The sequence below is a fragment of the Arvicanthis niloticus genome, chromosome 16 (genome assembly GCF_011762505.2).
Source record: "Arvicanthis niloticus isolate mArvNil1 chromosome 16, mArvNil1.pat.X, whole genome shotgun sequence".
Taxonomy (NCBI): Eukaryota; Metazoa; Chordata; class Mammalia; order Rodentia; family Muridae; genus Arvicanthis; species Arvicanthis niloticus.
The window spans coordinates 69,858,556-69,871,954 of NC_047673.1; the positions used below are offsets into that span (position 1 = coordinate 69,858,556).

Below are 13,399 nucleotides of genomic sequence, written 5' to 3' on the forward strand. Positions count from 1 at the left end.
GAAGGTCACAGGAGTGAGTCCCCAGAGTAAGGACTTAGAGCAGGAATCTAGGAAAGTGAGGGTGGAAGAAAATAATCTGGGGAAAGTGGAATGTTTCTCGGGGCCTGAGAGGCAGCTCATCAGTTTAAAGGGCACACTGCTCTTTGAGAGGACTGGAACCACCAAACTACTCACTACAGGACAAAGAGGCAGTGTGAAGACAGTGTGGGTAAAGTGGCTGGTTAGCACCGTGACACCAAGACAGCTGTAGTTTCCTCCAGCAAAAGTGTAGCATCTTGTACTTACAATCAAAAGTGAGGCTGTATTTTGTAAGCTATGCTAATTTCAGCATGTATCTTTTTGCATATTTCACTGAAAACTATTGCTTGCTTTCTGATTTTTAGTACATAATTCTTTATCACAGTTGTACATACTGTACAATTGATTGTAACACCACAGAGGTTAATGGGTAGGAAGAACTTTAACAATCCAAACAATATTATTTTCTTTCTCACAGAAGGGGATGAACTTGTAGTTCCTGAAACATCAGATAATAGTCGGAAGCAAATGGTTAGAAATATCAACAACAAACGGCGTTACTCCTTCCGAGTCCCAGAAGAAGAGAGGATGCAGCAGAGGAGGTATGCAGTTAGCTTGTGCCCAGCATCCATCCACGCTGCCATCACCCAGAGAGCCGTCTAGAATCAGCTTAGAAGAAAGAGTCTCTGAAAAATTGTCACTCAGATGTGGTCAAAATTTGTAGAGTCAGAGAGGCTTATTGGCAGACTATTTGCCAAGCCTGAGTAAGTCCCGGGAATCTGTATCTCCAGCTGCAGAGGGATCCCATAGTGATGAGTGGCACCCCTCAAGTTAGGAGAATAGAGTACCATGTTTTCACTCATTTCTGGATGTATATAGGACAGCTATAATTTATGGCACATATAACTCTGTAATATAAATCATCTGTGTAGATAGCAAATTTATATATGTTTACGAAATACGGAACCAAGCATGGTGGCTCATGCCTGTAATTTTAACACTCAAGAGGCTAAGGTAGGAGGATTGCCTTGAGTTTGAGGCCAGCGTGCCCTGAGCTAAAGGGTAAGATCCTTTCAAAAAAAAAAAAAAAAAGTAAAAAGAGAAACAAAAAGATATTCAGATTAACTTTATTCTCCATGAGCAAGCAGATGTAGCTATATTAAAAAGTATTTCTAGGGCTGGAGAGATGGCTCAGTGGTTAAGAGCACCAACTGCTCTTCCAGAGGTCCTGAGTTCAATTCCCAGCAACCACATGGTGGCTCACAACTATCTATAATGGGATCTGATGCCACCTTCTGGTGTGTCTGAATATATGAAATAAGTAAATAAATCCTTTTTAAAAAATATTTATAAAATATTATCTATTATAAAAGATACACATATAACTTTTTTAAGTTATCTGCAAAGTAGAGCAGGAGATCTTTAATCCAAGGGTTGCCGCTGAGTGCTGAGAGCTTGCTACATGTGTATGCCCCTGACTTTGGTACCCAGCACTGAACAGATTACACAGACAAATCCTAAATCTCAACATCTTCTTACTTACAATTTAAAAAACAAAGTAGTCTAAGGAGTTGAACTATTAATATAGTGTTATTCTAATTATATCTTTATTATTATAAACAAAGTATGCTTAATTTTTTAAAGTTATATTGATTAAGTGTGGAAATACTGTCTAAACAGGTATTCTACCTTGCAGGGAGATGCTACGAGATCCAGAAATGAGAAATAAATTAATTTCTAACCCAACTAATTTTAACCACATAGCACACATGGGTCCTGGAGATGGAATACAGATCCTAAAAGACCTGCCCATGGTAAGAGGCGTGAAGAGTGGTGTGAATATGAACGGCGTGAGGAGTCAGTGTCAGCTGCCAGGGGAAGTGTGCACACATAGACTCACATACAGGCACTGCTTCACAACACGCACTCCCTTTCAACATGACACAGTATGTGTAAGATGCATGGTGGCATCTGATGGAAGAAATTTAGAGGTCAGAAATCTGACCAAAGTTCTTAACCCAGAAAGTTTTCCATTTTGCTAATACAAGTTTGCTACTGTTGGTGAAAAAAAACCAGCCATACTTGAAAGGTTCTGTGACAAATCCCAGATACAGTTCCCAGAACATTAAGGTTTTACTCAACTGAATGCAGATCCTTGTGTGTTTTCTCCTCAGAAGTCCACATGGCTTCATCATTCATAGTCACACCTCTCAGCTAACTGTGAAATTCAGTCTGTTCCTTTGCTCAAATCCAATCATGTTTCCTGGTTAATTATATGTAAAAAGAAGTACCGCACAGGAAGACTGATGTATTTTAACACCATGAAGATTGCATCCACAGACCCATTATGCTAGGTTAAAATTACTCGTGGAACTGGCTAATTCTCCAAGCTGTCTGCTCTGATGAGTCGGTGTCATACACTTCTAGCAGACGGCTAAAATCCAAAGTGACCCTTGGATCAATAGGGCTAGCTGCTCAACTGGGCAAAAGAATTTCAGAATAATTGTTATCTTATGGCAGTTTTGGAGACAACTGTGAATACTGACCCTCATCTCTCCTAAGGACATCTGTCTAAATTTCATTAGCAACCAGACAGTAGGAGAAAGGAGAGAGAAGGGATAAAGTGTGCTGTGTAATCAGAATTGTATTGTCAAAGTTAGGCTATAAAGGGTTTTTTATTTCCTGGAAAGAAAAATACATCTTTGAGTCAGAATATTTGGTTGTAAATATCACAGTCACATGGCTGTGCTTTCTTACTCTTTTCTCATATTTGGGGGAGGGGTGGCCACAGCTATATTCCTTTGTTGGGTTCAAATTATTTACATTATTCACATTCAGATTATTCCTTTGGGATCTGTTAACTGTGGGATTTATTAGCTGTGCTGGGTAAATATAAAGTATGCACCAGCTAGATCATAGCGAGCCCCAGTGAGAAGCTCAAAGTCAAGCGTGTTAAACTCGGATCTGCTGTTTGCTGTAAGCCGTTCTGCTTTCTAGCTTCTACCTAGAGGGGGATGGCAGAGCACGGGCGTCTCCACGTCCTGCTGCCAGCATTGCTCCAGAGTCCTCCGCTGCCTGCTGTCTCCTGTGCAGTGCACACACTTGTCCTGAGGTCAAGCCTTGCGTTGCTGTTCTTGCTGTTTTGTTTTTCTAAGTGGAAGTTACATGCCAGGCACAGAATGCTTTAGTATAGAGAACTTTTTGAAGTATGATAAACAGTTAAATGTGACTGTCTTCATAGGGTGTATGTGAGAGACCAAGTGTGAAGCACTGTTTTAACTGAGTTTTTGATAGTTTTCTCATGAGTATAGTATTGAGGAATGGCGAGATAACCAACTTTAGACGTAAAAGCATGTTGTTGGATAGCATGCCAGCTAAATCAAACTAAGTTCAACAGTAGCAGGGTTTTGATAGATAGTAACCTTTTAAATTAAAATCCTATTTTTAACTATGTAAAAGGAATTGTGGAAAATGTACAAATTTTCTTGTGCCCCTATATTGCAATATTTCCCCTTAAGGTAGTATAATCTCAGGAGTTAGTATTGTTCTGCTTGGGACCCAGCTGGTGAATTGTTTCTGTTCTGAAGGTCTTCCCAACCTTCACATACAATGGGTGTGGACCTTGGATTCAAAATCAGCAGTTTCATATTGTAAGAAACTTTAAAGCACCCCCTCAGCTTTACTTTTTTTGTTTAATCTTTTAATTTTTGTTTTTGTTCTTGTTTTTTGAGTCAGGGTCTTACAGTCTGGCCATGTCTGGCCTGGAACAATCTCTAAAGACTAAGCTGGCTTCAGACTCATAGGGATCCAACTGGCCCTGCCTCCAGAAACAGAGGCCTGCGCCACTGCACCCAGCCTAAGTAAACTCTCTCCCTTCAGTCTCTTACACTTACATCTTTTGTTAGTTTGGAGACAGGATTTTGTTAGCTGGCCCTGGCTGGCCTCAAATTCACTATGTAGCCTAGGCTAGCCTCAAATTTGAGCCTGTCTTCCTCCTGCCTCAGCCTTCTAGGTGCTTCAGGTATCTGTCACCATACCCACCAGAAATTTGTGGGTTTGTTATTGTTGCAAAAAAGATTTTTATTATTAAGCAAAACAATTTCAGATGATATCTGTCATTCATCACCAACTGCTTCCATCCATATGACCCTCCGTGCTGACTGCTGGTTCTAACTGGACTGCTTAGTCTGGGGTATTTGTCACCTGATTTTGTTAACTCCACAACCACCTCCCCACAACCCCAGATTAGTCCTTTTTCATACCAATTCAGTCAGTTTTAAATGTGCCTTTTATTCTTTTCACGTTTAATTATTGTGTAAGATAAACACTGTTGTATTTTCAGGACAAAGCGTTGTGGGTTTGTGAAACTGTTCCTCCATCTGTAGCCATAGGGGCAGAGCTCTCCTGTATCCAGATTTCCTTTTGTTTCCTGTTATTTTCACATGACTTTTCTCACTTCACATCCAAAGGATCTATGACCAGACTAATTCCCTAAAGACATTATTTAATCCCCTGACACATGCTTCTGGAGCATGTACCTTGTACCCAGGCCCACGCTTATCTAGGAGTAAACACTGTGAACCAGCACAGCAGTGTGCATGTCTGTAGGAGTGCTCACATGTAACAAGGGCTTGTGTTTTAATGTAATCTCAACTCTGTGTGTCCTTTCCAATCAAATGCAATTATGAATTATCCCTCCTCCCTCCAAAAACAGATGAATTAGATTCATCTGGCAATAGGTATAAGAGCTTTCAAGTCCCAAAGCTGTGTTGGTGTCTGCAAAGAATATAGACCCTGGATGGTTTTATGCCTCATCTTAATTAAGTCAATATCATGTTCCTATGAAATACTTAAGAGCTTAGAAAACCTGAAAAATCTCTTTAGAAATATGACTGCTTCATTTGTGCCAGATATTCTGAAGTAATGCTGCTTCTGTCTTAAATATGGAAGGGGTGGGAAAGTCTGGAAGAGTCCCTTTCTTACCTCCTGTATCAGATGTGAACTTGCCATGCCATCTTAGTTAATGCAGAGAAGACAGGCAATTAATATAAAACTATGTGAGTCTTAGGAGAGACACTGAATTAGTGTTCTGGAATCCTTACCACTCATTTACCTGTGGCCTTTGTTGTTGTTAAATGGTTGCTAGAAATACAAGAACATTTTTCTCCAACCTAATGCAAGAGTAATTTATCATTGTAATGTTTTCACCATATTTCTAACACAGTACATTTTACCTGTTTCTAAAGTTGTTAACAACCACAACATACTGAACTCAATAACCTCTTTAAGAAGTAAATTTGCTTCTTGAACTAGGGGGGTGTAGCAGTAACAAGTTAACAGTGTTAACTTGTTAGTATTTGCTTGGAGGGCCTGGCTTCAGTTCACAACACCCTTAGCACCTTCCCCTCCAAAAAGATAATTTTCTTTCTTAACGTCAAAGTAGGTAGGCAGGTAGGTAGGTAGATAGATAGATGGATAGGTAGATGGATAGATAGATAGATAGATAAATAGATGGATGGATGGATGGATGGATGGATGGATGGATGGATGGATGGATAGATGGATAGATGGATAGATGGATAGATAGATGATAGATGCCTTAGAAAACAGTGATTTGATCACATTTCTACAATAAATGAACTGTCATATATAGGAGCCTTTCTTTTAGGCTTAGATAAGTCTTGAGGGATGGTATGTTCTAGAAACAGCTGTTCTTCAAGAACTGAACTGTGAAAGGCTCCACTGTAGGAAATAGCTGGCCACTCAGTGGCCACACCCGTGTTCACTCAGAAGCATCTACTAAGTGATGTGAAGCCTTCTCTTTAGACTTCTTTGTAACTTCATTATTATTTGCCTTTTAAAGAACACATTTGAACATTCAAAGCAAAATTTTCTCTTGTTGAAAACATACTTGTTCTTTGAGCTGCTTACTGATAAACCAGGAACAGTAGAGCCTCCAGTTCTCACCATCTTTGTTATAAGGAAAGGTGATCACTAAAGACCAGGACATACCATAAATTCAGAACTGAGAAATGGCCATAAAGTCTGAGGGTGCAGGTTTGTACTCTGTATCTGGAAGTGGTCTGGGGGTTCCCTGGAAGTGGTCTGGGGGTTCCCTGGAAGTGGTCTGGGGTCCCTCGTCCTTTCTTTGGCTCTTGCTGCTTCCGTGTTTGGTGTTTTGGTGTTTTAGATAGATTCTTGCAATGCTTTTGTTGAATCACTTAGGAAAATCCTGATGACTCTGAGCGTTTCTTGGCCCTTGAGAAACCGTGCCACTGCTCACTGAATTCTGGTAAAATGGGAATGGTGTTATCACAAGATGATCTTTGGAAAATCTGCTATTTTGAGTAACTGATTACAGAATTTAATCCTCCGAGGCCTGAAAGAATTTCACTGGGCCTCGTTCTGAGACCTGCCTTGTTCTCCGTGTGCACGCTGTCTGCTGTCACTCACCCTGATCCATCAGCATCACCTTACGGCGTTTTTTTCTTTCTGTTGTTTTGATAGCCTGGTCTCCCTTATTCACCCCCTCATCACCACTCCAGCCTGATCTCCTCTCCGAGCAACTTTGAGCACATCTATCACATGACTGTCAATTCTGCTGAGCAGTTTCTCTCTCCTGACCCCATAGACCCTGGGCACCCCCCACCCCTGCGCTCTGCCCCTGGGAGACCACACTCTGGGGCTCTGAGGGTATGAACAGCTGAGCTGAGCTAATCCTGACTAACTGTGTGTGCATTTTCTAACACTGAGGTGGCGCCTTTGGGGAATAGGTACCCTTTCCTCCTCCTCAGCGGCCAGCTTCAACTACTTTTTGACTTCTGTTTATCCTCCCCTTTGTCAGTCTATCTTGGTCCTTCTTTTGAGGGAAATATGGAGGAATAAAGGATTCCTGTGTTAATTTTGAGCTGGGTGTAGAGGGTGATCTTTGATGGATAGTTTCCCATTATGGTATTTCCCATTCTGGATACCATGTTAAAACAAAACCAACCAACCAAAACCAGCCCAAACTGGGTCTTTATTAAAACAAACAGAAAAGGGCCCCCTGAATTTCTGTGGTTTTTCTTTTTTAGCTGCTCTTTACCCTGTAGCCACTTCAGTTCAGAGAAATGCTTTCTGTTGATGAGCTCATGGTCTGTGTAGAACTCATCCATAGTCCGACCAAAGCCTCCAGAGTCAGGCTATAATAACGAGCAAATAACAGGAGAAATCAAAAGGTAAAGGCAAGTTTTACAAATCTTTGTGTTGCTGATGTGGATTTAATTGCAGCCAAGACACAAGATAAGAAAAGTTAGCAAGGACAGCAGAGAGGCTGCTCCACCCTGAAGAAGCTGAGCTGTTGGTCCTTCCGTTCAGCCCGTGCCTTCGTTACCACTGGCCATGCACTGACCTGGCTGCTAAACTGTCCGCCTTATCAAGTAGTGTCTGTGTATGTGTACATTAAGGGAAGTTAGTTTTATAAATATTAAAGTATTTGGGTTATATCATGCAAACTTATTTTCTATAATGCCCCAGGTTAGTAAATTAGTAACATTGACTTTTAAATTTTGTAATATAGTAATTTTCCAGTAAGAAAATTCAAGGGGTTAAAAGATTATTTTTGTTCTTATTATCAACTTACTTTGATAAAGTAAATAACAATACCATCTGAATACCTTACTTGACAGAATTACCTTAGTTTGCTTGGCAGCTGGAAGTGGGTTCCAAGGGCTCCACAGTCAGTCAGGACCTTCCTGTGAGGGAAACCACTTACCATCGCTTGAGCTGAGTGGTCCCAGTCAGTGGGAATTTGCACTACCTTAGGCATAGTTTTAACTAAAAAGTCCAAAATGCTGGGTTTCTTGTTATATTCGAACATAGTTTATATCACTTGATTAAATGCTAAGTTTTTTATATAAAACATTTTTCTGTTTCTCATTACTTTAGCAGTCTAGTCTTCAGTTGTTACTGGCCCCATCATCTGCTCTAGAGTAGGCTTGTCTTGGAGAAGGGCTGAGCAGCCGTCTTAGCTTTGAAGTGCAGATTGACCGGCCGTTCCTGTCTCCAAGGAGCCCTCTTGGTCATGCTTGCACACACATCGCTGCACATCCGAAGCTTGCTTCCGTGTGTGCAGATGCTAAAGTGCTGCCTTTGACTGTCTTGGCTTTAATTTTTTTTTAATTTTCTTAGATAAAATAAGGCAAAATATTTTTAAACAAATACTGAACAGAATTACATGGACTTTGCAGATCTAGTCTAGGAACCAAAATAACTGTTGATTGCTTCTCTCAGGATCGTAGGTGTTTGGGAAAGCCCAGTACTCGGACATACCCAGAGCCATCACCCCTTCGTGGGGTTTTATAGCACATAGTAATTGACTGTCTACTTCTAGACCTTCTTAACAGCCAAAAAATTATTGACCACTCTACTAGATTTCCTTTTTGCCTTTGTTGTTTCTGCCTCTTTTTATACATCCTGTTTAAATCATTTGATCTTCCCCTTTCTGTAGCAGAGGCAGCTGTCCTTTGATAAGTATTAGCATCTGGGTTAGCTTAGTAAGAGTTAACAAGAACTGGGGACTGTGTCATGGCTTAGTTGGGAAAAATGCTTGCCATCAAACCTGACAACAGGGGTTCAAACCCCAGAACCTACAGTGAGGGAGGGAGAAAACCATTGACCACCTGTATAACCATGAGTAAGAAGCTTGTGTAATGAACTAATTAATGCTGAGGAAACCTCTGGCTGGGGAATGTATTCTCCAGTCCACTTTGATTAATCTTATTGGCCTTGACTGCCATGGTATCTGCTGAATGTAGAAACAGATCGGAAGTGAGGTGCCGTGGTGGGTAAAGGAGCCTGCTGCCAAGCCTGGCGATCTGAGTTCAAAACCCAGGACTCACATAGTGAAAGGAGAGCAACAACTCCACAGTGTTGTCCTCCAACCTCCACATATGTAGTGCGCGCGCGCGCACACACACACACACACACACACAATTTTTTAAAAGGAAACTAAAACCAAACAGAACAGATCCTCAGGTCAGCTCCTCTCAAAAAAGTAGCATGTGCTAGCTCCATCAGACTTGCTTTTCTTAACAAATGCATTCTTCAGGAAAGTCATAGAGTTGGAGTTTGGACTACTTTTTAATAACTTTCTTTGTATTTTCTCAACATCTTGTGTAATACATGCCCATCCCTTCTAGAAGAATCCTGATGTAATTTAGAAGGAGGTTATTGATACGAATGCTCACAGACGGGCCGTGTAAATCATTAGATCAGGGCAGGAGACCTCCATAGTGCAGACACCTATGTGCTCTGTTTCACTTCCTACCCCACCTCCACCCCCAACCCCCCTTTGCCTCAGAAAATATTTGCAGGAAGGAGGTGGGACTATGTCCACACAAGAATAAAGTGTTGTAAATTATAAAAAAAAAAAAAAAAAAAAAAAAAAAGTAGTCATGTGGCCTGTGTGGTCTGCCCACTCTAATGTTTAGAACATAGATTCAAATGTCTGCACTCTCTGGGTTTTGGTCAGCCCCAGCACCCTTCCTGCTAGTCTGAAAGCACTAAGCAGGACAGGTCCCAGACTCATGCTTCCTGGTACAGCTGTTCCTGAGCTATGATGTGCAACATGAGGCTTCATGTTCCAGAGCTAGGAAGATTCATGAACATGACACATGGTGTTAGAAAGAAATTTTTGTCAAGAAAATAATTTTAATTGACTCTCCCCCAAATAGGCTGGCTCAGGTTTCTTAAGTAAATAGCCTCATCTGTAGTCAAAGCAGTTTCTGTTATCTGCAAATGTCCATGTAATTCTGCACTCCACTTACAGCTAACCATATAACATTTCATAACCAAAGCCTGCTTATTGGTAAGTACTCCTTGACAGGGACAAGAGTCATTCTATCTCAGGGCTTCAAAGTCCTGCTGGTGAGAAAGACTGGGACTCTATTACCCTTTATCACTCTGTTCAAGATGTCTTGAGAATCAGAGTGAAAGGCAAATGCCCGCACAAAACCTGTGTGTTTCTGGCTAAAGACTATGCCTCTGTTTTGTGTTTTAGAACCCACGGTCTCAGGAAAGCCGGACAGTATTCAGTGGCTCCGTCAGCATTCCCTCCATCACCAAGTCCCGCCCTGAGCCAGGCCGCTCCATGAGTGCCAGCAGTGGCCTGTCTGCACGTAAGTGGCTGCGTGGGGAGGAGCTTTGCCAAATGCTCATGGTGGGGAAGGAAGAGTGGAGCTGAGGAGGTGAAACCACAAAGAAAAGGTATCCCTCGGAACAATTCAGCTACTTGCCCGGGAGCAACTTCCTGGTAGTGATGGTGGGGACCTGTATCTACCTGATGGGCCATACATGCCCACCACAGCGTGCCTGAGTGTGGGAATGTGTGCAGTCAGAGAGCTCATCAGATAGTGGCTACAGACTGCTATCAGTGAGTGTCCAGCCGACACTGTCTGCACACTTGACACCAGAGACCTCAGCAGTGCCTTTACTCCAAACCACTGATGGCCAAGAAGCTAAATATACTACATCCATTTTCCTATTTCGAAGTCTTTCAGTCAGAAAACATATTCATTACCCTATATTCTTGGATTTCCCTGGTATTTTTGTTGCCATTTATTCAGGAAACATTGATTTCTATACCTGCTTTGTTTCCAGGTGTCATTAGGTTCAGTTGTGCTAAATGTATTGTTACTGACTGCATAACCACCCACCCCACAACTTAGAAACACAAAATAGCAAGCAAACAAGCTGGGCATGGCAGCACAGGGCTGAAGCAGGAGAGTGGCAGGTGTCCAGTCCGGGCCATGAACTAGAACTCTGACAAGGTTGAGGAGGCCGGGAAGAGAAGGGGAGGGAAGAGAAGACAGACACTACGGCATGCATTTTACTTCTTACCTCACATGGCTTCTGAGAGCCAGGAAGGTTTGGGCTTTTTCATAACACAGTTGGCTTCTTTATTTACCAATCAGAAATAACTTGGGGGCAGGATCACTTAGTGTCTCCATGCAGACTCTCACTTTTCTGGGGCAGCCAGTCTTGGGGCCCAGTGTTAGTGTTAGAATACAAGCAGCACCAGCCAACCCACTACAACCATCTAGCAAGGACCTAGGTGTTAGGTGTCTAGAACACCAGTTTACAAGCAGTACTGGAAGTCTCTGGAAGGAGTCAGGGATCATGACGGCTGTGGCTGTGAGGGGCTTAGGGAGGGAAGAGATCGTGGTGCCATTGAGAACAGTCTGCCAGCTGGGCTTCTGCAGTGCCTTTCTGAACACTAAGACAGTCGGTGGTCAGTAGCTGGACATGCAGCTGTCTGGTGACAGTTTTGTTGGATTTTTTAAAGTAAAAGTAAAACATTGAAACAGTATAACTTAGTGTCCTTGACCAATTGTGAAACTTACAAAATTAAAACTTTTCTTAAGCAAAGACTAAGACACAGTGAGAAGCACGGAACACTTTTGAGTGAGCACTAACAGTACGTGTCAAGTTTCCAAGGGTTCTTTTCTTTTTGTCGGTGCCACTGCTCCCCTTGATCTTTGTCCCAGCTCTTTGGTCAAAGCATTTGAGTGTGCCCTCAAAATAACCCCCAAAGTGTTGCTCTCAAGCTAGGAAGTAAGAGTGCTTCCTTATGTTCTTTATTTTCTATGAGGGTTTCTGAAAGGCCACATTTGCCTGGGGATGGCTGTCTGCTGCTGAGAATGCGGCCCCTAATGTCTTAGGAGCTTCTGTGAGGTCTGGGTAGGCAGAGATGCCCCATTTGTTAGAAGAAAGCCCTAGAGTATGTCTATAGTATGACATGCTGGGGGCACCCTGGTAAAGATGCCCAAGGCAGTGGCAGGTGGCACTGGAAGGATTCCATGGGCATCACATGGCCTGGGAACTACTGACTGAACACCAGCAGTCCCATAGCCAGAGGATGACAGAAGCAACCTTCAGCACGGGACTTCTGTCTTCTTGGCAGCCTGTACACTTTATAGAGGTGTGTCCTCTTCCAGATACGTAGTTCTTTCCAACCATTGTCCTATAGGGTCATCAGCCCAGAATGGCAGTGCACTGAAGAGGGAATTCTCTGGAGGAAGCTACACCACCAAGCGACAGCCCATGCCCTCTCCCTCGGAGGGCTCTTTGTCATCAGGAGGCATGGACCAAGGAAGTGACGCCCCTGCAAGGGACTATGATGGAGAGGTGAATGGGCCACGGATGGCAGCTGCTCCTGGCATGCATGCTTAAGGCAGTGTTTGGATCAGGCTGATCCACCCCTGTTGCACAGGCCTCTGGAGGGATGGCAAGGCCTGTCACGGGTGCGCAAACTGGCTTCCCAGAAGCTCCAGGCTTCTGATCACTTTTTAATGGAAGGGTTCAGCAATTTTTAGGTTTGTGCAGCCTCCTGTCATCTCATAAAGAGGCTGTCTGCTGACAGAAGAGAACCCGGCTGGTGGCTGGGTTGTGGTACTGGAGGGGCCTGGGGCAGCAACTATCCTCTGTTGTTCCTCTGCTTCTCACCAACGCTTTGTTTTGCAGGACTCTGATTCTCCAAGGCATTCCACAGCTTCCAACAGCTCTAACCTGAGCAGCCCCCCAAGCCCTGTTTCACCCCAAAAGACTAAGAGCCTGTCCCTGGAGAGCACAGACCACGGGAGCTGGGATCCATGAGCCCAGGACCAGTGACTGCAGGCAGGGACTCTACACTCCCACTCCGACAACGACAACGTGCCTGGCAGCAGCTTTGTCTTCTGCACTGCTGCAGTGAGGATTCCTCTGCAGCCAGGCCCGCTTCACCCTCCCCCCATCCCCAGGTAGCTTCTGTAGACAGACTGCGCAGACGCAGCGCTAAGAGTAGACCGGTTGTGTTCTCACCGTAGCCCTCACGTAGCGCCCAGCAGCCTCCATGAGCGTCAGCCGACCGTTGCCAGGAAATAAACCCTCACAAATTAAAACAATGCATATTTTACTATAATACAGAGTTTAAATAAATACATAGATGTAGAAGTTAAATACTGAATGTAAATAGTCAAAGAAGCATCTTGTGTTCGATGAAAGATGGATGCGTATATAAGAAAGATCATTTAATTTAAAGAAATGTGTTGTTTCTTGTCTGTTTCCCAGCTATGTCATATACAGGGTAGAAAGGCCTCAAGTGACATTTGTAAAGAGATCAGAAGTCAGGTCCCTGTGGTATCTGTCCTCAGGCTGAGGCAGGCTGAGGTCCCAGGGAAATCTAAGGACTGTTTAGAGATGAGTGCCACTGGTGGGTGTGACCTGGACACCACCGGTGGTGGTGAAGCCACTCCGGAGGCACACTTGCCTCCCAAGGCATTTTTCTCTAGCTATCAGTTAGAACATGTCCCCAACTTACTATATTTTGCTATCTCACACAGATGAATGTGAAACAGTTCTGTCA

The 13,399-nt window shown here is 43.2% G+C and overlaps 1 protein-coding gene across 20 annotated transcripts in view; it reads left to right on the forward strand.

Moving 5' to 3' along the window:
- The window catches only part of Cdc42bpa (CDC42 binding protein kinase alpha), a 217,834-nt gene extending 204,904 nt beyond the window's left edge, over nt 1-12,930 (forward strand). For 11 of the 20 annotated variants that reach the window (XM_076914596.1, XM_076914598.1, XM_034520047.2 and 8 more), the window contains 6 exons: nt 497-620; nt 1,715-1,832; nt 6,526-6,711; nt 10,058-10,175; nt 12,026-12,183; nt 12,520-12,793. In XM_076914596.1, the coding sequence (XP_076770711.1) occupies nt 497-620; nt 1,715-1,832; nt 6,526-6,711; nt 10,058-10,175; nt 12,026-12,183; nt 12,520-12,651 (836 nt within the window). In that variant the 3' untranslated portion in view covers nt 12,652-12,793. Of the gene's footprint in view, nt 1-496; nt 621-1,714; nt 1,833-6,525; nt 6,712-10,057; nt 10,176-12,025; nt 12,184-12,519 lie in introns of those variants that run through there. The other 9 variants (XM_076914601.1, XM_034520056.2, XM_034520049.2 and 6 more) reach the window with 3 other exon arrangements.
- The last annotated feature ends 469 nt before the right edge of the window (nt 12,931-13,399 follow it).